The sequence below is a fragment of the Narcine bancroftii genome, chromosome 4 (genome assembly GCF_036971445.1).
Source record: "Narcine bancroftii isolate sNarBan1 chromosome 4, sNarBan1.hap1, whole genome shotgun sequence".
Lineage (NCBI taxonomy): Eukaryota > Metazoa > Chordata > Chondrichthyes > Torpediniformes > Narcinidae > Narcine > Narcine bancroftii.
In genome coordinates this window covers 79,078,357-79,106,001 of record NC_091472.1, presented here as the reverse complement: position 1 = coordinate 79,106,001, position 27,645 = coordinate 79,078,357, and the positions used below count along the sequence as shown (strand labels likewise).

Here is a 27,645-nt window from a genome sequence, read left to right as displayed (position 1 = left end):
TGCGTGCTGGCTCAGCTTTGGTTGATCCAATTTTTATAACCATTACTTTTCTAACCAATACTTAATGTCCTGAAAGAAAGGAATTGCCTTTTTAAGGCTTACTTGACTTCATTTCATGAAGAAAATCCTCTTGGCTTTATTCCTGTGGGGCTTTGGTGCTTTCACAGGTCAGTTGGTTAAGGTACCCGAGAAACTTAATTGCAATGATTGATTGAAAGCAGAATAGTATGTAGAAGCGTAAAGATGCAATCACTGGGTCAAAATGTTAATTTTTGGTAATTATCCAATAACTCCTCTTGGAATTGTGCTGGTGTGTATTTGAGGATGAGATTTATTAGTAACCTCCATGGCCCAGGCCTAAAATAATGACCTATGGATGGCCTGCTCAGTTTCTCCAACAGGTTTGTGTATTGTATTCAACCCCAGCGTCTGCAAATTTCTTGCTCAACAACATCCCACCTTCTTGCCCTTTCAGCATTCCTTTCTTCTTTCATACTGTCATCATCATAAACGTATAGTTGGCATTGATGCAAATGGTCGTGTGGATGTCTACGCAACTGTGCTTGCAAAATTTCAGCAAACGCAAAGAATTGGAGAAAATTCTGCAAAGGAAGTAATCCTGGCATCAGACTGAGCGACTAAGAAGCTTGAAGTGATTTGAGCAAGTTTTGATATGGCAAATCGAGTCAAGATTCAATTTATCACCGTAGTAATAAAACTTGTCATATTGCAAGAAATTTCTTTTTGCCTGCTGTAAGGCAGACTGATTCGCCACTGGTGAGAATTGCCTAAGCACCTCTTACAGTCAGAAAGAGAGAGTCCAAACCATTGGCAACCCAAGCTCCAGACTTGAACCTCCAACATGATCAGGAACCCTTCAGCGTCCTCAGCACCTCCTTGTATCCCGGTTCCAATACCTGGTATCCCTCCAGCTAGTTTGAGCCAGACTCCAGCAGCCCACACCTTCCATGAGTTCCTCACCTCGAGTCGCCAGCAGCCTGCCGCATGCACTGGTCCCTCAGCTGCAGAGCCTCCTCACTGGTCCACTGCTGTTGTCACCGTCCTGCAGGTCATCTCCTCTACTCCCTCTCAGATAGGGAGTGATCTTCCCGTCCTCTGGTGCCCTGCTCCAGTCCTCCACTTCCCTGGAGTTTTCAGACCTTTATGGCTGCTCCCAATTAATAGGAGCCGCCATCTTGGGTGTAGACCAGTGATCACAGGATTTCAAATGGAATATTTCAGATAGAAGCCAGTTTCATTAATTGGAGGGTCTAGGGCCAAAACTCTTACACTCTCTCTGAAGTAAAATTAAGAAATGCTTATGGGGGTAGTATAATTTTGGAATTTTATACTGCAAATGGGAGCTGACCTCAAGTTGATTTATGCCATGTTTAAGTCATTCTATCTGTATGCTAGAACAGACTTCGGCCTGAATGGCCAGCTTTTACGAGTGTTTCTTTTAAATGGATTGCATCATGTGCTTTGCAGCTAGTACAATGGAATGTCATTTGATTCAGGTAACCACCCAGGGTATATATTGCCTTGACCTGGAACCATGTCATTCAATTCATAGACTGCTGATGCATTCTGTGCCAATAGCACTCTTATGCTCAAGTTCAGAGCATTTTTAATGGCGATGAAGTAACATGGACTATTAAATACAGTCATTAGGAAAATTATTATGAAAGGAATGGGAGGAAAGCAAATATTTTTTTTAAAATGTCTTGTAAATAAATTGGTATTTTCTCTTGGTTCCTTCACTTGTTGCAAGTATCTTGGTGTTTGTGGTCTGACTTAGTGAGTGAAAACAACATTCTAACTTTGGAATTCTATGCCATCAAAAAGTGCCTAAAGCCAGCCTTAATTTTTATATGTTCATTTTAAATTCTCAGTGATATCATATAAATAACTGGCTGACCAGATGGTCAGGTTGTCCGCTGTAAGATTCAGTAATTTGAACTAACCCTTTTGGGTTTTTTTTGCCAGTTACCAGGAATTTTATTGAAACATGAAATGAATAAGATTGAATTTATAACTACACAGGAAATGCTTCAAGAATCATAGTTCTGTCCTCCGTGCCAAGTTTAAACATTCAATCCCAGATGAGCAAAGGAGAGAGCCTGCTGAATATAAAAAGGAATGCTGTTTTTTATGGGTTTATTCTAGTCACCTGCTTTATTCAGTAGTTTGTTTAGACAGCTAGAGAGGAAAAATATAGTCAGGTGTTCGGTTAACAAAGGTGACTTTTTTAACATGGTTTTCCTGGTTGATGGGAGTGAGTTATCTTCTTGCTGCATGAATCTTTGCCATTCCAGTTCTATTGAATGTCTTCCTTGGTCTTGAGCTATTGAGGCATGGTCAATTCCAGTAGAATGGGCCTTTAGTGAAGAAGTGTTCTAATTGAAAAGTTTTCACACAAAAAACTCTACGGTTTGACAGGTCCAAGAGGATTTTACCATGCGAATGTAGTTTTGTGGGTTCTCTCATTTTGTACTGTGCATCAATGTTACTGAGATTTTTTATGTTTTTGAGGAAGGAAGGTTGGAGGACCTAGCTGAATCGTGAATATATTGAATCACAGTGCAAAAATCAAAAGTTGTATGGATTACCACTGATAATGTTCCAAGGTCAATAATACCGGATCATTTTTATGAAAGAGTCCAAAGCTGATCTTTTCCTGCAGGTGTGCTGACCAGCTTTAATATAAAGTTGGAATTTTGAGAGATTTGTGTGATTACGTCGGAGAAAAATATTTGTCCAAAATAAATTTACGCATTTTTAATTATCAGTTATATTGTTTAATCTGTTCATGGACATGCAACATTGCAAAAGGGCATAACAATTACTCTGCAGTTCAATATTTTTTGAACCACTGGATTATTGCCACAATGAAGAATCTTATCTTTTTATGTAAAGCACAAACCAAGATGCCAATATTCTGTCAAATTCTCAGCATGTTGATCTCTTGTTGGAAAATGATCTTTTGTATTTGTGGGAAGGATCAAATCACAAGGCTGTAAATGTAAGATAAATGCCAAGTTTATTAAATATGGAAATAAGAAGCAAGCTTTGTTTCCCACGGGCAGATAACAAAGGATACGGTATCAATAAGTTGAAGGAAAAGATAGATAAGAACAAAAGTAGGCAAAATGCACAGGCTTGTGATGAAATTAAAATGAAGAGGCTGGAATGTAGCATATACATTGATATGAACTAGCTGAACCTGTTCTGTGTTGTATGTACCAGTAATGCTGTAAAGGTTACACCAGTAGAATTGCACTACAGCTTTCATCCTATGGCTTTCAAGGGTTTCTACCATTTGCACAACAGTGCATTTTATGTCCATGATACCTATTTATTGTCAGACTTGGCAGAACTGGGGAAGAGTTATTGACCCAAAATGTTACCTGGTTCTCTTTTTACAGATGGTGCTTGACTGTCTGGGTTCTTCCAACCTTTCTGTGTCAGCAGCTACAATTTCATTTATTTTCCATCTGTAGGGGATTTTCCTTTCTCTGACAGCTACTACATTTCAGTGTCAGATAACAATGGTATCGTCAAGTAGACCAGGATCCAACCGCATTAGAGAATTCTTGTGTCCAGAAGAAAAATGTCCAATGTTTATCATCTGTAGGAAGATAATAGTCATAGAAATGTACAGTACAGAAATGAGCCCTTTGACCCACCATGTTCATGCCAATCATTTTGCCCATCTACACTAAACTCATTTGCTTGCAATGAGACTCTATCATTCTATACCTTGCCTATTTATATGTCGGTATAAATGCCTCTTAAATGTACTAATTATATCTGATTACATCACCTCCTCTTACAGCAGGCTCCAGATTTAAAGCACAGCTTTTCCAACCTGTCCCCGTAACAAAAATCCTCCAATCCAGTCAGTATCCTGGTGAATCTCCTTTGCCGTTTATCCTCCATCATCACATCCTTGCCATAGCTTCCAAAACAGCACATATTAGGCTCCCAAGAGTGGCCTAACCAGTGCATATAAAGTTGTAGCATAGTGTTCCAACTCTTATTAAAAACCCAACCCATCAAGGCAAGTGGTAAGCCTGTTATTACTGTTAACTGTGTGTTGCCACTTTCAGGGAACTATGAACTTGGACCCCTCAATCTCTGTTTATTAAATTTCCTCAGTGCCCTACCTTTACTGTACATATCCTGCTCATATTTTACTTCAATAAATTTAACCTCTTCACAATTCATGATTAAATTCCAGCTACCAATTCTCTGTACAAATTATAGCACAGAAACAAGCTCTACGGACCTTGTAATCCTAAGGGTATCTACAAGTATATTAAGAGAAAAAGGATCGTAAGGGACAAAATTGGTCACCTTGAAGATCAGAGTGGTTGACTATGTATGGAGCCAGAAGAGATGGGGAGATTTTAAGTGGGTTTTTTGCATTCAGGAAACTGGCACAGAGACTAAGGAAGTAAGGAAACCAGCAGTGAGATCATGGAACCTGTACAGATTAAAGAGGAGGAAGTGCTTGCTCTCTTAAAGCAAATAAAGGTGGATAAATCTCCAGGGCCTGATGAGATATTCCCTCGGACATTGAGGAAGGCTAGTGTAGAAATTGCAGGGGGTCTGGCAGAAATATTTAAAATGTCTTTAGCCACGGATGTGGTGCCAGAGGATTGGAGCATGACTTGCGTTTTTCCTTTGTTCAAAAAAAGCTCCAAAAGTAGCCATGGAAATTGTAGGCCAGTGAGCTGACGTCAGATGTAAGTAAATTATTGGAAGGTGTTCTAAGATACCTTAGAATATACAAGTATTTGAATAGTCAGGCACTGATTAAGGATAGTCAACATGACTTTATGCCTGGTAGGTCATGTTTAACCAAACTGATAGACCATTCTCCCACTCAGCCCCACTCCCCTGCCTTCTCCCCATACTCTTTGATACTCTTGACTATACAGATAGCTATCAATCTCTGCCTTAAATGCACCCAGTGACTTACACTGCACAGCTGGCCATGGTACCAAATTCCAGAGGTTCACCACTCTCTGGCCGAACAAATTCATCCGCATCTGTTTTAGACGGGCGCCCAGGATTTCAATGACACTTGTTAATGTGAGTGATGCTCCATATTCATTCCTTTTTTTTTTATTCAGTTTTCTTTTGAAGGAAATTCCAATTTAAATTTTAACCTATGTTTGTTCAAAGATATTTGCAGATACAAGTCTTTTCATGTCAATGAAATCCATCTTCAGCACTTTTATTTTGATCTTGCAAAGCCAATCCCGACAAGCTGAAGTGGCTGATGAGTAAAGCAATGAGCCATGAGTGTCTAGGAATAAATCTTTTATTTTTGGCAACATTACCTGGCAGAATGGTGTTAAGTCAGCCCATTTGATAAATTTCCACCTTTTAGCCTTTGATCATGCCATCTCACCCTAGCTCTATACCTCAAGTATATACGTTGTTGATGTGCTTTCAATCCAAGTTTGAGCCTCATCACTTCTTTGCCTCTTGCGTTCAGCATTTTGTCCTGAGCCATTTGAATTGGCAACGTCAATGGGCACATTCCGACAAAATATATCTTGCTGTGTGTAAAGCCTGATTCTGTATTTTGTGTTGTGGTGGGGAAATGGGGACAGAAAGCCAGTGGAGTGGTGAGGCATAGCAGTGAAACAATAGAAATAGCGATCATGTAATACCTACTGAGAAGTTTGTATGCGAGGAGCTTTTGGCCAATTGATCCTTCATATTCAATTGTACTATGTCTGATCACTACCTCAACTCCATTTTGTTTCATCTTGTCCGTATCAGAGAATATCCTTGTTAAAATGGAAAAGAGTTTTGCTCCTGTCTTGTAAATTTCAATTTGCCATTTGTCCATAACTTATAGAGCCAAAGCTTCACTGTGCTGGAAACTGGGGTTCAATCCTAACTTCAGCCACTGTCTGTATGTGGTTTGCATGTTTTCCCTGGGATTGTTTAGATTTCCAACATGTGTTCCAATCTCTTCACACGTCTCAAAGGTGTGTGGGTCAGTGCATTAATTGCCCACTGCAAATTGCCCTCGTGTAATGGGACTTGAAGGAATGTGGAGAGATTCAGATTTGCGATTCCTTTATATTGATAGTACAGTGTGTAATATTGCACAAAATTGCCTGTCGTAAGGCACGCACAGAGTCATCATTTGTGTCATCAAGTGCCCCATACCATAAGAGAGAAAGAGAAGCAAAAGAAAATACCTTCAGAAACAATGGATGTCCATGGTCAATGGGTCTCAGGAGCAATGGGTCTCCAGTGCTCCCAACAGCCTCTGCAGCCACACAGGTTATCATCAGCACCAGGTGCAAACCTACAACACGATTAAGAAGCCTTCAGCGCCTGAGTTCCTTTGAGAGCCCCTCTTGCCCTCACACCCTCTTGAATCCTGGCTCTGATATCTGCTTCCCATGAGCCAGTCTCCAGCAGTCCACATACCGTGTGGGTCTTCCGACTACAAGTCGCCCACAGGCCGTGTGGGTCTTTCAGCCACTGGCCCCTCAGTGGTCCACCACCATAGTCACTGTCCTATAGAGTCGTCTCCCCTGCTTCTCCTTCTCGCCGGATGATGTCTGTTTCTGGTGCCCTGTACCGATTCACTACTCCTCAGAAACTGCAACCCCTCATGGTCACTGCCGAGCACAGGCGCTGCCACCTTGGACACAGATCCTGCGGTTGCAGGACTTCAAACAAAAACATCGTTGGCTCATCTAACAGGCTGTTTAACACCTTTACAGGACCGCTGGCATGAGGACGCATGCAGTGGTTGATCCCTTTGGAGCAGCCCCGTGTCTCTCCTCTCCCAGGTCCACAGTAGTGGCAGCAGTGCTGCAACAGCAGCTCCAGCAGCGCCGCTACTTTTTGAATCTAAACGAACAGGTGATGGTCAGCATGGACTTAAATGGGCCGAAGGGTATGTTTCCATATGGAATGTGACACCATTACCTTTGTGCAGGGACAAGTGCTTCCCGATCTCGAACCAAAATTGCACCATTTCTATTTATCCTATATATCTGCAGGATGCCTCACCAAAGTAATTACAGTGACTTCTCTGTAGCTGAAGTCTTCAGCACCTTTAACATAAATTAGATTTTAATTTCTTTTAAATTTAGACGTACAGACCCTTTCAGCCCTCGACCTGTGTCACCCAATTGACCTACAATCCTGGTATGTTTTGAACAGTGGGAGGAAACCCACGCAGACATAAGGAGAACGAACAAATTCTTTACAGACAGCATGGGATTCGGATCCTGATCTCTGTCGCTGTCACAGCGTTGCACTAACCACTATGCTAATCGTGCCACCCTTGTATCTGGATGAAGACTTGGGCCCAAAATGTTGGCAAAATATCTTTTCCTCTTTTGGACACTGTAGGAGCTGCTGAGTTTCTCCAGCATTTTTCTACAATTACAGCATCTGCAGACTTTCTTTGTTTCACTCACTTTGTCCTGCCTCAGGCAGTGGAATACCAATTTATGCAACCAGTCTTCATCCAATATCTCTAAGCCAGAGTGCAATAGGTCCTTCTTAAATTTATTTAAGCACAGGATCATAGCTTTTTTGAGCAGGGAGAGAATGGATGTGAGAAATGGTCAAATAAAGTCAAACTCCAAAAGTCTACCACTCTCAAACTTCATTGTCAGATTGACAGATTTTACAAACCGCTAATTTTATTCCTATTAATGCTCCATCTTTTAATTGTTGTTTTCAAATTATATGCATTATTATATTCCAATAAACCCAAGTACCAGACCTCTCGAAGGAGCACAGCCAACCCATTGGGATTTCCCAGTAATTTGGAGATTATAGGAATTTTGCTGTAATTCCAAAAACAAATTGTAGCAGGCACTGAAGGTAGAAATGTAAATATAAAATTCTGGAACCTCTCAGGTCAGGCAGTCGTCATCATCCCGAAACATTTACTGTTTTCAATCTCCAGAGATAGTTCCTGAGTACCTCCATTGTTTCCTTCTCCGGTCAATGGTCTTATTGAATGGCAGCAGGGTAAAGGGAATATATGAATGACCCCGATTCTATTGCTTGGGTGCTTTTTTTTGTCAAGCCACAAGATCTGCGTTGCCCTTCTCCCGAACATAGTACATCTTCTCAAAAGTGCAGTGGCCAAAACTGCAACTATTTGCACTCTTGCCACAATTGCATTCAACAGAAGCACAACTTTCGCTTTCAGTTGTAAATGCTTGCAATATGGACAGCATTCCGTTAGCATTTGATGATCCGCATTTTTTATTTGCACAGTTGCTTTTATGGATGTGTACACAAGGACACCAAACCCCCATTACTTCCTACTCCGTCACCACTATTTTTTTTGAAATGCATTATTGATCAAACGAGTCACCTCCGCAAACAATTATTAATTTGCTAAACCCAACTTGCCTTTGTTAAATTCATGCCAGCTGTTCTGAATTAACCCTGTGTTCCTAAATCCTATTTTATCCAGAATTATTAATTCCCATATGACTTTCTGTGCATTAATTGTCATTTTTTCCCCTAATATAGGCCATTTCCATGTCATACTTTGTATATTGGGTGTATGAAAAATTGTTCCTCATCCCCACATTGATCAGCAACCGTCTTATCATCAGGGCCTTGGGATTTGGCCTGCTGAAGTTTTATTAAGATGCCTCCATAGCCTTAATAGAAGCGTTCAGTTTCTTTGCTTCTATGTAATTACTTCTCATCTATTCCTTCAATACAGTAATATTTTTGCTTCCTTTTTCTTAAAACTGATTAAAAAAAAAACTAGATTTTTTTAACTTCCAAGATTAGATTTCATCTCTAAACATTTTTTTCTTGATGGCTGTTCATTTATTAACGTGTGTATGTGCGTATGTATATATGTGTGTGTATAGTAAAACTTGTATATTTTTCTCCCAGTCCCTTTAGCAAAACTAACAGGTGGTTCCATCTGATGACTGACATTCCTTTAGTTTTCATTATCAGGTATTCTGTTTGCCCCAATATGTCACTGATTTCACTCCTTCCTCTGGTATTCAATTTAAACTTGTAGTTCTTTAAGTGCTTTCTCATCTCATGTGCAGGCCATTTGAAATCAGCATAATGATTAAAAGAGACTTTGCAGTTTGGACTGCATTAGGAATATCTCCAATGTTTCCCATCTGGTTTTGTTAATTTTCCACTGTAATGTGACCTGCTCTCTTCCATAGCCCTTGTCTCTTCACTCTGATATTTTATTTTCTAATATTATTCTGACCAATGCCACAAGTGGGATTTTTAAATAATTACAAATGGAAAACTAAATATTTTCTTTATATTGATCAATGTCATGTTTTTAGTGTTTAATTCATCCAATGAACAAGCAATGCAATTCAGAAGACAATAATCTCACCCTGGAGCATTTGCACTCAGGTAATTTGCTTCATGCAGGAGACTCCATTCACCTGCAACAGCCAAGTAAAATTGAAGATCTGTTTCTTTATGGCATTTATCCTGCCTCTGTTTCAGGGTATTTCTATGAAGACCTGTTTACTTAAAATAGCAAAATTTAAAAAAGCATTTCACAGTTTTGTGTTACTATTCATATCAGTGCCCTGGTATAAGAGCAGTGTGGAACATCGTACAGTACAGAACTTTGAACCTTGATGTCTGCGTTGAACATAACACCAAAATTAAAATGAGACTCTTCTGCCTGCATATGATCCATATTCCTCCATTCCCTGCATGTTCCCCCTACTGTGATGTAGAAGTCTTTGCAAAGGGAGGAGATTTCAAATGTTATCCCTGCGTCCGATATTTTTAACTGCTGGTGCAATTAATCTTTGGTCTTGTGATCAGGACTGCGCTTCTGGATTGTTGAATTGGGTGCAGCCATTCATTGTATTGCTGCTTATCTCTAACCATGAGGTGGGGCACTCCCCAACTCATTCTGGTTTATCAGTGATTTGCCCCCCCCCCCCCCCACTCTCGATTATCAACACTGCTGACATTCTCCTTTTTCAAGTCAATACTTTCGATGGCTTGAACTTTCATCACGCTTGGAGAGCCATCTCTTGTGACATAAAACTGGCCAACACCGTGTAAGAATGCCTAATATGTGACCATTGAGAACTGGAATGAAATGCTCCTGCAGTTTGGTATTTTAAGTCACATGGTGGAGGACAAAACTATCACTTTTTATCATAGTAAATCTTTCATAGCACCGTGGAACTTGGTCTGCTTATAAAATAATAGTGTGTGTCATTCTGAGTCCAATTGAGAATTCTAGATGTGGTTTGGCCTCTCATATGAAAGAAAAGTTCCATCTTTGCACATCATTTATATGTTTAATTGTGAAATGTGTTCAATGCACCTTGGCATCTCTGGAGATTCTTTTTATTTCTCAATTACTTGGGCTGACATGATATTGAAGTGCTACATTGCAAGCCCCAGCATTTTATTTTCCTTGAACTGGCTAATATCCCAGGCCATTAAAGAAAACTCTTTGTGGTCCAGGTGATTCATTAGTTTCTATAACTGCAATTGTATCACTGAACTGCATTTTTCATTAACCAAATTTAAATCGACCAAGCTGCCGAGGTAAGATTGGATTTCATCTTTCTAGCTGATCAATTGAGACCTCCGGGCCAGTTGCATCATCCCTGTGCTATTGTCTATAGTTTGTAAGTCAGACCATCTTTGTTTACTCTTCGCTTTGACGATTAGTTTAAGCATCATTTTAAATTAAATGGTGAAATGATGGTTGGAAAGGTTGTTGCTGCTTTCACAGTTTTGAAGTTTTATACTTTGGGTGGTGTGGCTGGGAGAAAAAAAGGTGCAGTTGTCAATGTGACCAATGCCACTTCTGGTTTCCCTTTGCAGTGACAGCTACATTGTACGTGTCAATGCTGTGGTTATGACCAGAGATGACTCTGGATGGTTACCACAGGAAGGAGGTGGGCTCAGTCGTGTTGGTGTCTGTAAGGCCATTCAACCAGAGGGCACTGGGAGAAGTGACTTTCTCATCCTTGGAGAGCGACTTAAAGACAAACTGGTAAGTTGAGTAGTTTTTGCAAGAAAACTAATTGGATTAGCTGGTTTTGGCCTTGTTGGTATCAAAGTATGTTTTTACAAATCAGAGGAGGTATTAGTTTTGAATGCTTTAATAATTGCAACCATATTTGTTTGACTTGCACACAATTTTCGGCTTACTAACCAATGCTTGTGTGATGCCATCAATGCTTGATGTGTTTTTGTTATTACTAACACATTTGATGGAAGTGTAGCCATGCAAGTTGGCTGTGAATACTGTACCAGAAATCTCCAGTTGCCATTTGACTGTGGTGATGCTGTTATTTCTATTTAGAATTCTTTCATTTTGTACCACAACAATATTATGGGTTTTCTGGGTTTTTTTTTGCATTCACATGACTTCTATTTAAGAAATGTATTGCGTGCACTCAATGCTGTTTTAAGTCATGCATATAAAGTTAGTAAGAAATCAGGACCATAGATCTTCCAATCCTGGATGTGCATATCTGTGCAATAAAAGGATAACCATGAGAAAGAAACAGTGGAGTTTTGCAACTCCAAAAGTTTATAAAGCATTTTTTTCCATTGTAGAAAACAATGATCCAGAGATTCAGTTCTGTGTGCCGACATTTATTACACAAGTTTTGAACTATATGATGTTTCGGATACATTTTTCCTGTGTTCACAAATTGAGTTATAGGGAACAGGTTAGAATGTCAAACTGAGATTGAAGACACATCAGCTCTGACTTTACCCGTGTAGCAGAACAGACGTTAGTACTGTGTGGGCTGCTTCTGACATGTCCTTGCTCTTAAACAAAGTGGACCATTGAGCAAGAGTTCAGCAGAATTTTTCTGTTATTCCTTGCATCCATCTTTTGCAGAGATTTTTAAGCATTCTAATCTGCTATTCCCATGGCCCAATGGCAATCAGTTGTGTCACTGACTTCAGTATAGCTTATTTCCATGCAAAATAAAATTCATGGCTTTTAATTTTAATAATAAGTGAATTTTTCAATCCCCATGAAAAACAATAATGAGAACATGATCTCCATATGATTACCGACTGAAATTAGGTAAGTGCACATATATGCTGTAATGCGCTGGACTTGTGAACGTTAACCATAGCAATGGCAATCTAATTAAAACTAAGACTTTGTGTTTTTCTGGAAATGTTCTTTAAAACAGAATTTACAGTGTAGTGACCGGTTTTTTTGACCCACTTGTAGGTCTGTGATACTGTTCATGCTTCCTGTAAGTCTACTTTTCACAACTTGTTATTCTCTTCCCTGCTCCCAGTAGAACAGTTGCAACACAGGAGGTGGCCACTTGGCCCATCAGGTCTGTGCTTATTCTCTCCCAGAGCAACTTTACCTACCCATCCTTTCCTAGCCCTTTCTCTACATCCTTACAAGTTTTAATCCACTGATATTCATTCATCTAGTTTCCTCAGAAAAGAACCTGCCTCCACCACATTTCCAGACAGTGCCATTCCTCACTGGGTGGGATAAAAAAATTCCTCACATCACTTAATTTTCTTTCGCTTCTTTTATACCCGTGACCTCTTGTCCTCAATCGCTCCACCAATGCAAACACATTGCCACTAAACATTCTGTTCAGACCTCTCATTATTCCATACTTATTGAAAGTTTTCATATACTTTCTATAACATGGCAAGAAGAATTGATTGCTCTACCCTCATTGAGGTCAGACTAGTGCTAAATAAGGTTCAGAATGACTTTCCTGCTTTTAAGCACCTTGCTGAGCCTTTATGAAACAGAAGAGTATATGGCTTATTCTCTCGGCTTACTTTGTTGCTTCAAATGATTTATGCACATGTACCTCCAGGTCCCACCATTCTAGCACATCTTTCCCAATCCATTATTCATTATTGCCTTTATCATTCTCATCAAAATGTATCACCTCACGTTGTTCTTCATTGACAAGTGTGCTAATTCCACCAATCTGTCTGTGCCTGGCTACAAACATTCACAATCCTATTTGCCATTCAAAATGCAGTCTATTTAGAAATTCACATCTAGAAATGGTGGCTCGTAGCCCTGAATCTAGGTGGCTGATTAAAAATAAAGAGCCCCAATTCCAGTTTCTTAAAAATACAATAATTTAACTTCCTCCAGTCCAATAAACAATCATTCACCATGTCTATCTGTTATTTAACCAACTTCACATCTGTTCTATCAAAAGTCCTTTTTCTATCGTGTGCTTCGCTCTCTCTCATGTGGCACCTTATCAGAAGCCTCCTAGAAAGCGTTGAGCACCACATCAACTCAAACGTTTTTTAAAAATGCAATTAAATTGGTCCAACACAATTTGGCCATAAATCTGTTTTGATCACTTTAATCATTTTTCCTGTGGGTGACCATTAATCCTGTCCAAGAATAATGTTTTTGAGAGCTTTCCCACTGCTCAGGTGAAACTACCCTGACTTGCAGTTCCTTGCCTTATCTTTAATTTCTATTTTGAACAAGAGAGTAATATTTTCTATTCACTCTGGTATCATCCTCTTGTTGTCTGCAGAACATTTTTTTAAATATTTTAATTTTTCCAAGACTCATGTAGGAGATTATTATATACATCATATAAATAATATTTTTAAATTACAGAGTCTCGTGTGATTGCCCAAATCTCACCCTCTCCCTCAACTGCTATTGTAAAAAAAGAGGTGTTTGAGCATGCCTTCCTTCATTAATTAGTCCATCTCTTGATCTTCATGAATTCACCGCTATTAACCTAACTATATTATTTAAACCTTTTTGGGGAAGTTAATTATATCCTTAAGCCAGTATGATTCAAATAAGGTTACCATATTTTAACAAACAAGTTATATTTCTTTCTAAGATTATGTTGTCTTTTCCAAGGGGCACAATGTTGTATTTCCATATTCCGGCGAGTAACAAGTAAGGGGGAGGAGTCAGACTTCCATGTAACAGCTATACATCTTCTGGCTACTGCTGGTGCATTCCTCACGAACTGTATTTGAGATTTTGATAATTTTTAAAAATATTTTGATAGTTTGGTACCAATAACCATAAGATTTCTCAATAAGTACAGTTCTGGTTCCAATGGAAAATCCACTTCTTTAATTTTTGTCAAAATTTCTGCCAACTCGTATCAAAAGGATCTTACTTTCATGTATAGCCAGGTTGAATGTATAAATGTTCCAACCTCTATACTGCACCTAAAACACGAGTCTGGAATTTCAGATTTTAAACTGTGTAATTTTTGCATTAAGGTATAATTGATGCATTATATTATATATCTGGCATTAATAAATGATGTCATATTTATCAGAGCACTGTTTTGCCCAATATTGTTTTTGAATTCTTTTGTCTGCAGATCAGTGGTAGGTTATGGTCATTTCCTCCGAACTTCCAAAACATCCATGAAGGCATTCTCTCCAGTCCTGGTGCGCTTACCCACTTGAAGTTCAACCAAGTTTTATTACACCTTTATGCTATCTTGTACTTGTCTATCCTTCCTGAAGTTACTTGGTTAGCACATATTTCATGAAACACAAGTAATAAAAGACTGGCTATGAAGTAATTTTGTTTCACATCTTTACTGACCTGTTATACTTGCCATGAATTGCTGACTCAAGCATTGTGTTATAATGGAACCAACATTGGGATTATGTAAAGAGACAATTTTAAAATGCAACTTTTCAGTTATAGCATTTAGATTTGCAGTAATATTAAAGTGATTTTTTTTTGTCATTCTGGATTTTGGCATTGCAATTTTCCTATTCTTTTCTTTTACAAGATTGTATTGGAATGTTTCTTGAAGAAAGACCTGGTGTATACTAAAGCAACACCTACATTTCACCATTGGATGGTTGACAACAGAAAATTTGGACTTACGTTTCACAGTCCTGCTGATGCCCGGGCGTTTGATCGAGGAGTGAGGAAAGCAATTGAGGACCTGACGGAAGGTACTAATTGGATACTTTTGCGACATAATGAGCCAGGTCTTGCTGACTTACAACAATTTGGACATCCATATGTCCTGGAATTCTGCAAAGACTGTCGACTGCAGAATTCCAGCATCTCTCGATTGGAAAAGTTACTTCGCAATGGGGACCAGGGGCAAGGGCCCAGCTTAACTAGACTTACCCTGCTGAGGAAATGGCTCCTGCATCCTACACCACTTTAACCCTGCCTCATAATCCAAGGCCCCCAGTAGCAATTGTAGAGCATGGGGGGAAGATGTTTTGCTTTTATGGCTATAGTGGGGAAGCATGGTTAGTGTAGCAGTTAGTGCAATAATGCTATTACGGTGCCAACGATCTGGGTTCAAACTTGCTGCGGTCTGTAAGGAATTTGAACATTACACCTGTAACCTGCATGGGTTTTCTCTGGGTAACTCTGGTGTCCTCGCATCTTCTTAAAAAAAAAGATACTGATTGGAATTGGTAGGTGGATAGGGTGTAAAGGGTTTCTACTCTGCTGTATCATGTTTTTAAAAAAAAACATGCATTTGGGAATAGTAAAGCTTTTGCTTATTTTTAGTTTTTTTTTTAATTTTGAAATTGGGCAGCTTGGTTGGCATTGAAGTTAGCGTGACACCTTTACAGCCCCAATGATCGGGACAGGGATTTGATTCCCGCGCTGTCTTTAAGGAGTTTGTATGTCTCCCTGTGTCTGCGTAGGTTTTTCCCAGGGGCTCTGATTTCCTTCCACTGTTCAAAACGTTCCGGGGGTGTAGGGTGTAAATTGGGCAGCACAGACTCGTGGGCCAAAATGGCTTTTAACCATGCTATGTGTCTACATTTAAAATTTAAATTTAAGAAATGAATGAGTGATGTAAATGCTGGTAAAAATTCAGTATTTAACACCATTTCCAATCTTGCCAACTCTCAGGCTGTCCAGGCCTTGGCTTGAGACCTCTATCGAATGCCCTCAGCATATGTGCAGAGCCTTTGACCATCTAACAAAGTCTTGGAAGATCAAGATTTCAAAACTTGCACCATGCCCAGAATTTACTCACAACAGTGACTGCACTGACTTCAGAGGACTGCAATAACACCAGCTTGCTTGGGTTGGGCTGAAAGGACTGATTATGTGCTTTTCTATTGTGTATAATTAAGTGTTCCTCCATCCATGTGGTGTTCAGGGTTATGAAGAAGATTTAGACCGGCAAGTTTTTGCTTGACCCCCACCCTCTCTCCCCCCCCACTTCCCATTAAACCTCAGGCTAAATTTTGAGGGTTCCCAAAGCTGCTCGTGCCCAGCTGTCCTGTCCTGTTGTCTCTCCTGGTTGTGGGGAAGTTGATTAACTGATTTAACAGTCAGTACAATAAGATGACAATGTTACTTGTCTGGGGTATTGACAGGTAATCCTGGCCACTTATAGTGAAAAATTTGTGTGAAAAAGCACACAAATGCTGGGAAAAACTCTGCAGGTCAAACAGTGCCTTTATGTAACAAAGGTAAAGATACATCACCAATGTTTCGGGTTTGAGCCCTTCATCAAGGTGTGGGGGAACATTTTTGGGAGCAGACTGAATAGGTTCACTACATTCCTGGATGAAACAGGAGTTCCTATAGATGGTGTGTGATCTGCTGAGTTTGTCCAGCACTTTTGCATATCACATTAGAAACATAGAAGATAGGATCAGGAGTAGGTCATTCGACCCTTCGAGCCTGCTCCGCCATTCAACGAGATCATGGCTGATCTTAAAGTTCAGTACCCCATCCCCGCCTTCGCTCCGTAACCTTTAATACCCTTATACTGAAGAAATAGATCTAATTCCCTCTTAAATATATTTAATGAACCTGCCTCTACTGCCCTCTGTGGCAATGAATTCCACAGATTCACCACCCTCTGGGTCAAGAAATTCCTCCTCATCTCGGTCCTAAATAGTTTGGCTATTATCCTCAAACCATGGCCCCGGGTTCTGGATTTTCCCATCATTGGAAACATCCCATCTGCATCCATTCTGTCCAGTCCTGCCAGAATTTTATAGGTCTCTATGAGATCCCCTCTCAATCTTCTAAACTCCAGCGAGTACAATCCCAATTTGCGCAATCTTTCCTCATAAGTCATTCCTGCCATTCCAGGTATCAGCCTGGTGAATCGCCTCTGCACTCCCTCCATTGCAAGAACATCCTTCCTTAGATAAGGTGACCAAAACTGCACACAATACTCCAGGTGCGGTCTCACCAAGGCCCTGTACAGCTGCAGTAAGGTATCCTTGTTCCTATACTCAAACCCTCTTGATATGAAGGCCAACATACCATTTGCCTTTTTAACCGCCTGCTGTACCTGCATGCTCACCTTCAGAGACTGATGTACAAGTACCCCTAGGTCTCTCTGCACTTCCCCATCTCTTAATCTATTGCCATTCAAATAGTAATCTGCCCTCCGGTTTGCATTACCAAAGTGGATAACCTCACATTTATCCACATTGTAGTGCATTTGCCATGTATCTGCCCAGTCCCTCAATTTATCCAAATCACACTGGAGCATCCTGACCCCCTCTTCCGTGCACACAACCCCTCCTAGCTTAGTGTCATCTGCAAATTTGGAGATATTACATCCAATCCCCTCATCCAGATCATTAATGTAAATTGTGAACAGCTGGGGTCCCGGTACAGATCCCTGTGGTCACTGCCTGCCACTCAGAAAACAAGCCATTTATCCCAACTCTCTGTCTTCTACCTGCCAGCCAGTTCTCAATCCACATCAATACTTTGCCCCCAATCCCATGAGCCTTGATTTTGGAAGCCAGTCGTTTATGCGGGACCTTATCGAAGGCCTTTTGGAAGTCCAGGTACACCACATCCACTGGCTCTCCCCCATCTATTTTACCTGTCACCATCTCAAAGAATTCCAATAGATTTGTAAATCCATGTTGACTACAATCACAGTGTCTTCAGACTTTCCCATGTTTAACAGTAAATCATCTGGGTTGTCACAACTTACCCGCAATTTTCTATCTTGTTCTGTTCCTGACCCATAAATGATTAGATTTTGGTACTCTGAGCTGACAGATTTCTGATGGACCCATGACCAGTGTTCTCCACTGTAATTTTGTTGAATAATTTTCTTTATTACCTGCAGGAAGGCAACCCCATATAATGCTTATTTTTCTTCTCTCTTGTCCCTTTTTATCATCTCTCCCCCCCCCCCCCCCCCCCCACCTCCCCAATACTAGGATCAACCACATCATCTTCAACAATTCAGAATGAAGTGGAGGTTGGTGACGATGATGTTTTTACAGTAAGTACAAACTACTGCCATCATAGACTACTTCCCTCAGTTGTATTAATAATGCTGAATGAACTTCATTTTATAATCATACTAATGGAACTGGCTGCTTAAATTTTGAGATACCTTGTGACAACAAAATTCTTTAGGTGCTCTTAGTTTTTTTGCGATTGAGAATATCACTGTTTTTGATAAAATGAAAGCATGACAGATTGAGAAATACCAAATCCATTGACATTGCTGGGGACAGTGGATAATGTTCCAGCTCTTAAATTTTGCTTTTTAAAGTTGCACTGTAATGTTAATTGGTGAGAGGAAATTTCGAGGCTGCTTTTTTTCAAAGTGGAGAGAAAAGTGTTTATTTTTGTTTAGTTATCAGCCTCTTCTCCGAACATAATCCAAATGATGAGGTATCTTTAAAAGTTGACTTATGCTTGGTCATTCAAAATGTTGTTGCTGTGTGGATTAAAAATTGGCTTGTATGTGGAAAGCATAGCGTAGTAGTGGATGAAAAGTATTCTGGCTGGAGGTCAGTGACTAGTGGAGAACCACAGGGTTCTGTTCTGGGACCCCTGCTCTTTGCGATTTTTATAAATAACCTAGATGAAGAAGTGGATGGATGGGTTCATAATTTAGCAGATGATACAAAGGTTGGAGGAGTTGTAGATACTGCTAAAGATTGTCGTAGGTTACAGTAATATATAGACAGGATACAGAGTTGGGTAGAAAAGTGCCAATCTGGGTAAGTGTGAGGTGATGCATTTTGGAAAGACAAACCAGAAGGCTGAGTACAGGGTTAATGGTTGGATACTTAACAGTGTGGAGGAACAGAGGAACCTTGGGGTTCAAATCCATACATCTTTCAAGGTTGCCACACAGATAGTTAAGAAGATGTATGGGGTGCTGGGCTTCATTTATAAGGGGATTGAGTTCAAGAGCCAAGAGGTCATTTTACAACTGTACAAATCTCTGGTGAGACCACACTTAGAGTATTGTGTTCAGTTCTGGTCACCTCATTAGAGGAAGGATGTGGAAGCTGTGGAGAGGGTACAGAGGATATTTACCAGAATATTGCCTGGATTGGAAATAATGATGCAAGGGTAGCAGAGCTGGGACTTTTCTCTTTGGAGACTAAGAGGTGACTTTATAGAGGTTTATAAGAAATCTGAGAGGCATAAATAGGTGGATAGCCAGCTCCTTTTTCTCAGGGCAGGAATATCAAGCACCAGGGGACATCTCAACAAATGAAAGGAAGAAAGTTGAGAGGAGATATCGGGGATAAGTTTTTGTTTTACAGAATTGTGGGTGTGTGAAATGCCTTGCCAGGGATGGTGTTGGAGGCAGAAACATTAGGGGTATTTAAGAGTCTCAGAGGATGAAAGTAAAATAGAGGCTGGGAGGGTTTAGTACTTTTTTGGTAGGAATATATAGGTTAGCACAACATCAAGGAACAAAGGGCCTGTGCAGTACAAGAATATTCTATGTTGATTTTAAAATCTAATTGAAGATATGTTACCCCAGCTTTTAATGTTTGAGCATGTGAACAGTGAAATTTTTCGCAGTTAATACATCATTTGCTGAGCAAAAGTGTGGATGTTTATTTAAAATTGAATTCCAACGTTGTTCTTCCTTATGTAACAGACATTCATCTGCAGAAGTCAAAAGTAGCAGGCATTATGACTAATAAAAAAAGAGAGGTAATCCCTTCTTGAAGGCTGCCTCTGGAAGAAGAACTATATTCACAGTGAGAGAAAATCTGTTAATGTGCTCTTAAAAATGTGAACTACTGTCAATTTGGAAGTATGATGTGCCTTGTATCTCTCCAAACAATGCCAGGAAGTAATTGTGACGATGCCAAAACTTATCAGCAAAAACTTGTGGTGATGCCAAAACTTATTTGTCTAAATATGTTAAAATGCCTTGAAAATTTTATGGAGCAGCTGGTAAATTAAATCGCAAGCTACGGTAATTCTAAATATAGTAGCTAAAAATATTGTGTGGAACACTCAGATTCAAAATGAAATTAATCTAATATGATGCAAATCAATTTCACGTACCTTGGATTTAAATCCACAGAATATTTGTCCTCTCTTACCATCGTCTCCCCCTGGTTGTTACACTGTGTCTTTGAACATTCTTAGTCATTTCTGACCACCACTCAAACAAATCATTGGGCTGTGGAAGGTGGCATTGACTAAAAGATTTGGCAGGATCGTGCTGGTGCTCAAATGGCTATAAACAAGCATAGTTTGCACAAAAATTTGTTTTTTTTTAAATTCTCTTGTGCATAGAGTTGATGGGTATTTTAATTGAGGTGCAAAAAAATACAGTTTAAATGGTAAATGAAGAAATGCACTATCTTGGATGTATCCAGGAATGAAAATGGGAGGAATTTATCACTTGAAAGAGAGGAACCATGAATGTCATTTCTAACAATCCATGCACCACTAATCCAAACTGTTGTCAAGACCTCAACCAATCTGACCTTTTTAATAATGACTATTGAGTCTCCGATATGTTACTGCTGCCCGTGGCCTCCTTCCCTCCCACCCACCCAGTAGTAAACCTGGGCAATCATGTCTTTATTGTAACACTTGTGGAAATGCCTTTCTGTGGGTGATATTAAAGCATTATCAGCTTTATTAATGTAGAAAGTGATCCAAATGTATTTGTGTGTTTCAGTGAGGCCCCGGGGATGAGTTTGAGTTTGGAATTGGGTTGTGTGCTCCACCATAGATAATGGGAATGAATGAGGATTTATTGTTATGTCTGTAAGAGCAACCAACAGATGCACAAATTCTTTCTGCAGCTACATGGGTACGCAAAGATATACAAAAAATAGGTATAGGATAAATTACAAAAAATGGTGGTGAATATAACAGGATGGATAACTATTCACTGTTCCAGTTGGGACAACAAGAAGGGGTGTTGCATATTGCTGATAGATAGTGATCCTGCAGTTGTGTTTTGATTGAGATGGTACAGAGTGGATTTTAAGAGCCTGATGCCTGCTGGTATAAATGGTTCATAATTATGATAGCTTTCTCAGAAATAGCTCACAAGCCATGTATCAGTTTGTTGCCTTGTAAAGTGGCCTTGGTAGAATTTCATTTGAATACTTCCCTGGCATGTCTTCCTTAGTCCCTTTCACAATGCTTTTCATGTTGCTAATGCCTTTATTGCCACTTTACTTCCCATGCAACATCTGTTGCCTGGCACATTTACTGGCTGTTTTAGGCACGTGAGCACTGTGTGTGCTCGCTTCCCTGCCTCTTGCAAATGGACAGATTTTTTCAGCTAAAGGGGTATTTGTATTCTGTATTAGGACTAAAATTTTCAAAGGCGCTTCATTGCAAACAGTAAAATGGTTTTCAAAAAGTGATACCCTCATAGTTCTGTCAGAGCACTGTATTTCATGGCAGTTCGTCCAACAAGGTGTATTTTGGATGCACCGGTAATTTTGCACACTTAACTTTTTTCGTTAGCACTAAAGATTATTGTAATCTTGGTTTATTTGACCCCTTGTAGTCGACTTGAAATCCTGCTGTAGCTTGTTACTCTCAACAGCTCAAAGTTGTGCATACAAAATGAATCTTTTCACAGTTCTGCTTTGTAACTGCAGGGTGAGGCTCGTGTCTCAATGCATGTTTACGGGATTGATCTAAGTCTTGGCATTTCATTCACTTCCAATCTTTTGTCACCAGTCTACCAGGGGAGTAACAGGAGGCTGGGTTAAAAGGTCATTTCCTGTGCTCTTCTGGCAAACTCATTAGCAGCTGCTTCCCAACTACCCGCCCAAGTGATTTATTAGAGCACTGGTTAAGGGGAGACCACTGGCACCGAGAGTAGAGCCAAGCCCCCATTTGTCACACATTCTTCAGGAATGCTTGACATTTTCAACATACTTTAAGGCTTCTATTTCTCCCTCTCTCTCTCTCTCTCTCCCCCCCTCTCTCTCTCCCCCCCTCTCTCTCTCCCCCCTCTCTCCCCCCTCTCTCCCCCCTCTCTCCCCCCTCTCTCCCCCCTCTCTCCCCCCTCTCTCCCCCCTCTCTCCCCCCTCTCTCCCCCCTCTCTCCCCCCTCTCTCCCCCCTCTCTCCTCTCCCCACTCTCCTCTCCCCACTCTCCTCTCCCCTCTCTCCCTCCCCTCCCCTCCCCCTCTCTCCCCTCCCCCTCTCTCACCCCTCTTTCTCTCACCCCTCTCTCACCCCTCTCTCACCCCTCTCTCACCCCTCTCTCACTCCCCCCTCTCTCTCCCCCCCTCTCTCTCCCCCCTCTCTCTCCCCCCTCTCTCTCCCCCCCTCTCTCTCCCCCCCTCTCTCTCCCCCCTCTCTCTCCCCCTCTCTCTCCCCCTCTCTCTCCCCCTCTCTCTCCCCCTCTCTCTCCCCCTCTCTCTCCCCCCTCTCTCTCCCCCCTCTCTCTCCCCCCTCTCTCTCCCCCCTCTCTCTCCCCCCCTCTCTCTCCCCCCCTCTCTCTCCCTCCCCTCTCTCCCTCCCCTCTCTCCCTCCCCTCTCTCCCTCCCCTCTCTCCCTCCCCTCTCTCTCCCCCCTCTCTCTCCCCCCTCTCTCTCCCCCTCTCTCTCCCCCTCTCTCTCCCCCTCTCTCTCCCCCCTCTCTCCCCCTCTCTCTCCCCCTCTCTCTCCCCCCTCTCTCTCCCCCCTCTCTCTCCCCCCTCTCTCTCCCCCTCTCTCTCCCCCTCTCTCTCCCCCTCTCTCCCTTTCCCCTCTCTCCCTTCCCCCTCTCTCCCCCTTCCCCCTCTCCCCTCCCCCCTCCCCCCTCTCCCCTCTCCCCTCTCCCCTCCCCCCTCTCCCCTCCCCCCTCTCTCCCCTCCCCCTCTCTCCCCTCCCCACCCTCTCTCTTTTATTAGCTAAATCACACTAATTGACAATGCTTATTTTGTTTCAATGCTCTCATCCAATAATGCATTGCAATTGATGGATCAGGAACAATGGCTTTCGCCCTCCTTCCTAACTGATGAATGTGGCAGCAGAGGTAAAGGAAGTGACCTCTGTTTTTAAATGGTTGAATGGAGCCAAATAATTGAGGACAGCAGCAATACTGATGCAAATTTAGAGCTTGAGGGCAAGAAGGGTGCATGGCTGATATACTGTCATTACTAAACAAAACTATATATACTCCCACATCCATTCAAGCTGTCATTTGGAATTAATAGTGTGGCTGCTACATAATCACTAGTTATTGTAGTAACATGTTTTTTGGAATTTCATATTTAAATTCATATTTTTCACCAATGAGGGTATGGGTTGACTTGAAATCTGGAACTTTTGATGGCCAGTCAGTGTAAGTCCTAAAGCTGGATATGAAAGCAGTGTTCTTGGTCTGCAGATTGTACTTAATGAACTTTTTTGTTTCTTTTGCTTTTAAATCGCAAGTTCTATTTTGTTCCAGCAGTCTCTGCTGGTGCTCTCTGGAAGAGATCCAAAGACAGGCCAATAATGAACCCTCCCCTTGGTTCAAGTGAAGAACTGGGCATTGTACAGCTGCATCACCACGAGGCAGCAATTCACCAGTGTCATTAAACTGTTGCTCCTTGGTGCAGATTTTGTGACTGTTTCCTGTATGGTCAAGCTGCTTGCTAAGCTTAGTATCGAAGGCAGCATTTCAGTCAAATGACTTTTGGAAAGCTTGATTGCCATTTGAAATCCCATGTGTAAATCTGTGCCCACCCCATCCTTTTTATTCTAGCTGAGCTTTGAAGTGTATGATACATTGTACCTCCAACCTGCCACCTCCACCTCTGCAACATTTCCTGCATCTGGTCTTTCTGCATCTGCAGTTTCAGTGGATACCCCTGTGTTCTTATCTCTCCTTTCCATTTACTTGTTCTATTCACTACCTCATTTACTGCCCATAATCCTTCATCCCACCAAATTTTCCCAGATTTTTTTAGTTGTCACTATTTTCAGCACCTTACTCCCCGACCATCCCAACCCTCCCAATCCTTGTGCTTGGGTTCTTTGTCTTTGGCCTGTCCTCTGCCTCTTACCTCCTATGTAGATCTTAATTGGCTGTTTTCCTGCTTCCTTCTTCTGGGAATTGGATTTTCCATCATTTTCTTCCAGCTTGCTTAAACCCTCCCTGCCGACTTTACTAAGCCATCTGTCTGAACAAGCATCTTGATTAGCTTATGTAATGCCTGTGCAGAATCAGAGCATCTATCCCTTTATGTTTCCCTCTGGCCACTGGGGCAACATCTGATTTCAGATGTCATTGTGGGCATAAAGAAAAAAAGTGTCTGGTGCTAAATCCTTTCTTGCTTAGTTTATTGCCAAAGCAATATGGTCATGGTGGCCAGTTTTTGTCAGAGGTTTGTTTGCAATTAATCAGATAGATTGTATACCCCTGAGCAGCTTCAGAGTTTTTTGGAGCACCAGGGGACAAGAGCCAGTGTTGTGGTCAATATCATGAATATCAATGCATGCAGGGAAAATGTTAACAGAGGGATTTAGCACCCTGAAGTTGGAAATTTCCTGAGGGTCCTTCAGATTTCCAATGCTACAGAAAATTGGATCATTCAGCTGAACGTCTGAAATTATGGTGGAAGAGGGCGGGGGGGGGTGGGGTTAAATCTTAGGGAAGTTGGGAATGGTTCTTGGAAGGTGGAATCCTTTTGCAGGCCAGATGGGTTGACCATTGTTGACATAGTTGGGAAGGATTTAAACTAGCTTGGCAGTAGATTACAAACCTAGATGTGGTTGCAGAAGGGGGAAGTGGAAAGTGGAGAATTAATGGGAGTCAGAAGCTAGAGCAACTGAAGGGGAAGGTAAATATCAAGTACAAAGAGCCATGAGTTGGGCACACAGACATGCCCCATTCACACTGGCACCTTAACCCAGTAATTTTAACCACCGATCTATCGGTTCGTGTGAACACTTGTGAACTGGCATGCAGGCATCTAGGGAGGGTATATCATTGCCGATTCATTTTGGACCGGCATATCGGTTAGGCCAGGGTGAAAGGGACAGGGGGTATGCAGAATGTCACCGCTGGAGGATAGGCACCCCATGGCTCTGGGAGGCCAGGTGATGAGTGTGAAAGGGCCCAGGGAACTGGTTAACATTTGGTCCAGTGTGAATGGCAAAAACACTATTTTGAACTGCTTCTTTAAACTACCAAATTACCAGTTAGCCAATGTGAAAAGGGCTAGAGTCATAAGACTCTCACAGACACATAGTGGGTTATGACCCAGAGATACAACAAGGGCAGCTTTAAAGTTTGTGGTTACAAGATTTTCAGTCACAGTGAAGAGGGCAATGAGAATGTGAGAGAGCTGTCAATATTGGTTGAGAAACGAGCACAAGTGAGAAAGGATGACTCATCAAATGAAGCTTTGTGGATTAAACCAAAGAGTAATAAGAAAAGACCATCATTTAGCTCGAAATGTACCAGAGCAAGACACACACACAGCAGATTTGCTGGCATATTCCTTGCAAGTGCAAAAGCCTGATGGCAGTTTTCACACTAGCACTCTAACCCAGTAATTAACCACCAATCTACTGGTTAGCATGCCAGTGTGAACACTCACAAACCGGCATAAAGGGGTCACATTGCCCCAAGGATGAACCACCTAGGGAGGTTGTGTCATCATCGATTTGTTTTGAATTAGTGTATTGGTTCGCCCAGTGTCTATGGGACAGGAGCTACAGGACATCACCCCTTTGCTCTGCGATGCCAGGTGGTGAATGTGAAAGGGTCCAGTGTGACCGGCTCTACTGGTATTTTAAAACAGTTCATTGAATCGCTAATTTAGAGAATCGCAAATGTGAAAGGAACTAATGGGAGCATCAAGAGAGTGATTGGGGGGGCACAGAACACTTGAATTGTATGCAGGTTTTTAAGCATAAGGTGAGCATGAAAGCAGTGTAATTATTGGGTGTTTTAAGAATGATGCTGAACAACTGGCAGGAGTATCTATGGGCAAACACAATTCAGTTAAATTTAGCATAATTATGGAAGGAGACCTGGATAAAATAGGAATAACCATTCTACAGTACTGATGATACCCCAATTTTATTGAGTTGGGAGGTGATTTAGCAAATATGGCCTGGAAACAGCTGCATCAAGGTAAATCATTGGAAAGCAATCGAGGATGTTAAAGAAGATTCAAGGGATTGGTTATCTTCGTTAAAGGTGAATGGTGGAACTTCTAATCTAGAGATCCTTGGGTGATAAAATGCAGAGTATATGATAAAAGAATAAAAGAAAGCTTGTATTAATATTGCAGAAGAAAATGTAGAAGTGGAAATAAAAGTGGGGGAGAGACAACACGCTTTCAGTGCAGTAGTTCCATGCAAACTTATCCCCAAGCTACATGATTTTGGTGTCAGCACTCCTCTCAGCAATTAAATTCATGACTGTCCTGCATGCTGCCGTCAGTGAGGATTGGTGACAGCATCTCCTCCACAATCGTCCAGTGAGGGGCTCAGCAGCTGAAGGACCCATGTAGGCTGTGGGCTGCTGGCAATGTGGTGGGAGGACCCACTCAGGCTGCGAGCTGCTAGAGACTGTATTATGGGAACCAAGTTCAGTACCGGGATTCAAGAAGGAGCTGAGTGCAAGAAGTGCTTCTGAAGGGCCTGTGGCACTGAAGGCTTCCTAATTGTATCGGTGGTTTGGATCTGGAGCTCGGGTTACCAGTTACAGAGGGTTACAGAGGCTGCGGAAATGCTGGAGGCAAATCTTTGAAGGGACTATCTTTTGCTTCTCTTTCTCTTATTTTAGGGGGCACCAGGCAATGGTCATGGCAACTTTCTTTGCCGTACAGCAGACAAAAGTTAAAGCACATTACATTTTTATGTGCTGTTATTATGTCACCCACTTTGATGAATGGTCAAGAAAGCACATCAGCGCCCCTCCTTCCTCAAAAACCTTAATAGATTTGGCATGTCACCGGCATCCCTTAATAACTTCCAAAATGAAAGTGTCCTCTCAGGGTGCATCACTGCCTGGTACAGGACACTCTGCCCAAGGCTACAAGAAGTTGTAGAGGGCAGTGAATGTGGCTAAGGCCGTCAATCTCCATCTACAAATGCCTCTGCCTTGGAAAAGCAGCCAGCATATTAAAAGGCTCATTCTATCTTGGCCCACTTTTAACACACCACCCCAACACAAATTCAGAAGATTCACGAGAGTGAGAATGTAATTATGTGAGATCACACACCACCAGATTCTTGTATGCAATTGAGATGTCCACTGTTCTGCTCACAAAACAACCTCTATCACTTCTTTCTTTCTTTCTTTGGCTTGACTTCGCGGACGAAGATTTATGGAGGGGGTAAAAAGTCCACGTCAGCTGCAGGCTCGTTTGTGGCTGACAAGTCCGATGCGGGACAGGCAGACACGGTTGCAGCGGTTGCAGGGGAAAATTGGTTAGTTGGGGTTGGGTGTTGGGTTT

At 41.5% G+C, this 27,645-nt stretch overlaps 1 protein-coding gene across 3 annotated transcripts in view; it reads left to right on the top strand.

The window, feature by feature from the left end:
* Positions 1–27,645, top strand: part of LOC138760734 (sprouty-related, EVH1 domain-containing protein 2-like) — a 119,730-nt gene that overhangs the window by 37,688 nt on the left and 54,397 nt on the right. For 2 of the 3 annotated variants that reach the window (XM_069931752.1, XM_069931754.1), the window contains exons 2-4: positions 10,858–11,029; positions 14,787–14,955; positions 18,181–18,245. In XM_069931752.1, the coding sequence (XP_069787853.1) occupies positions 10,858–11,029; positions 14,787–14,955; positions 18,181–18,245 (406 nt within the window). Of the gene's footprint in view, positions 1–10,857; positions 11,030–14,363; positions 14,434–14,786; positions 14,956–18,180; positions 18,246–27,645 lie in introns of those variants that run through there. The other variant, XM_069931755.1, reaches the window with a different exon arrangement.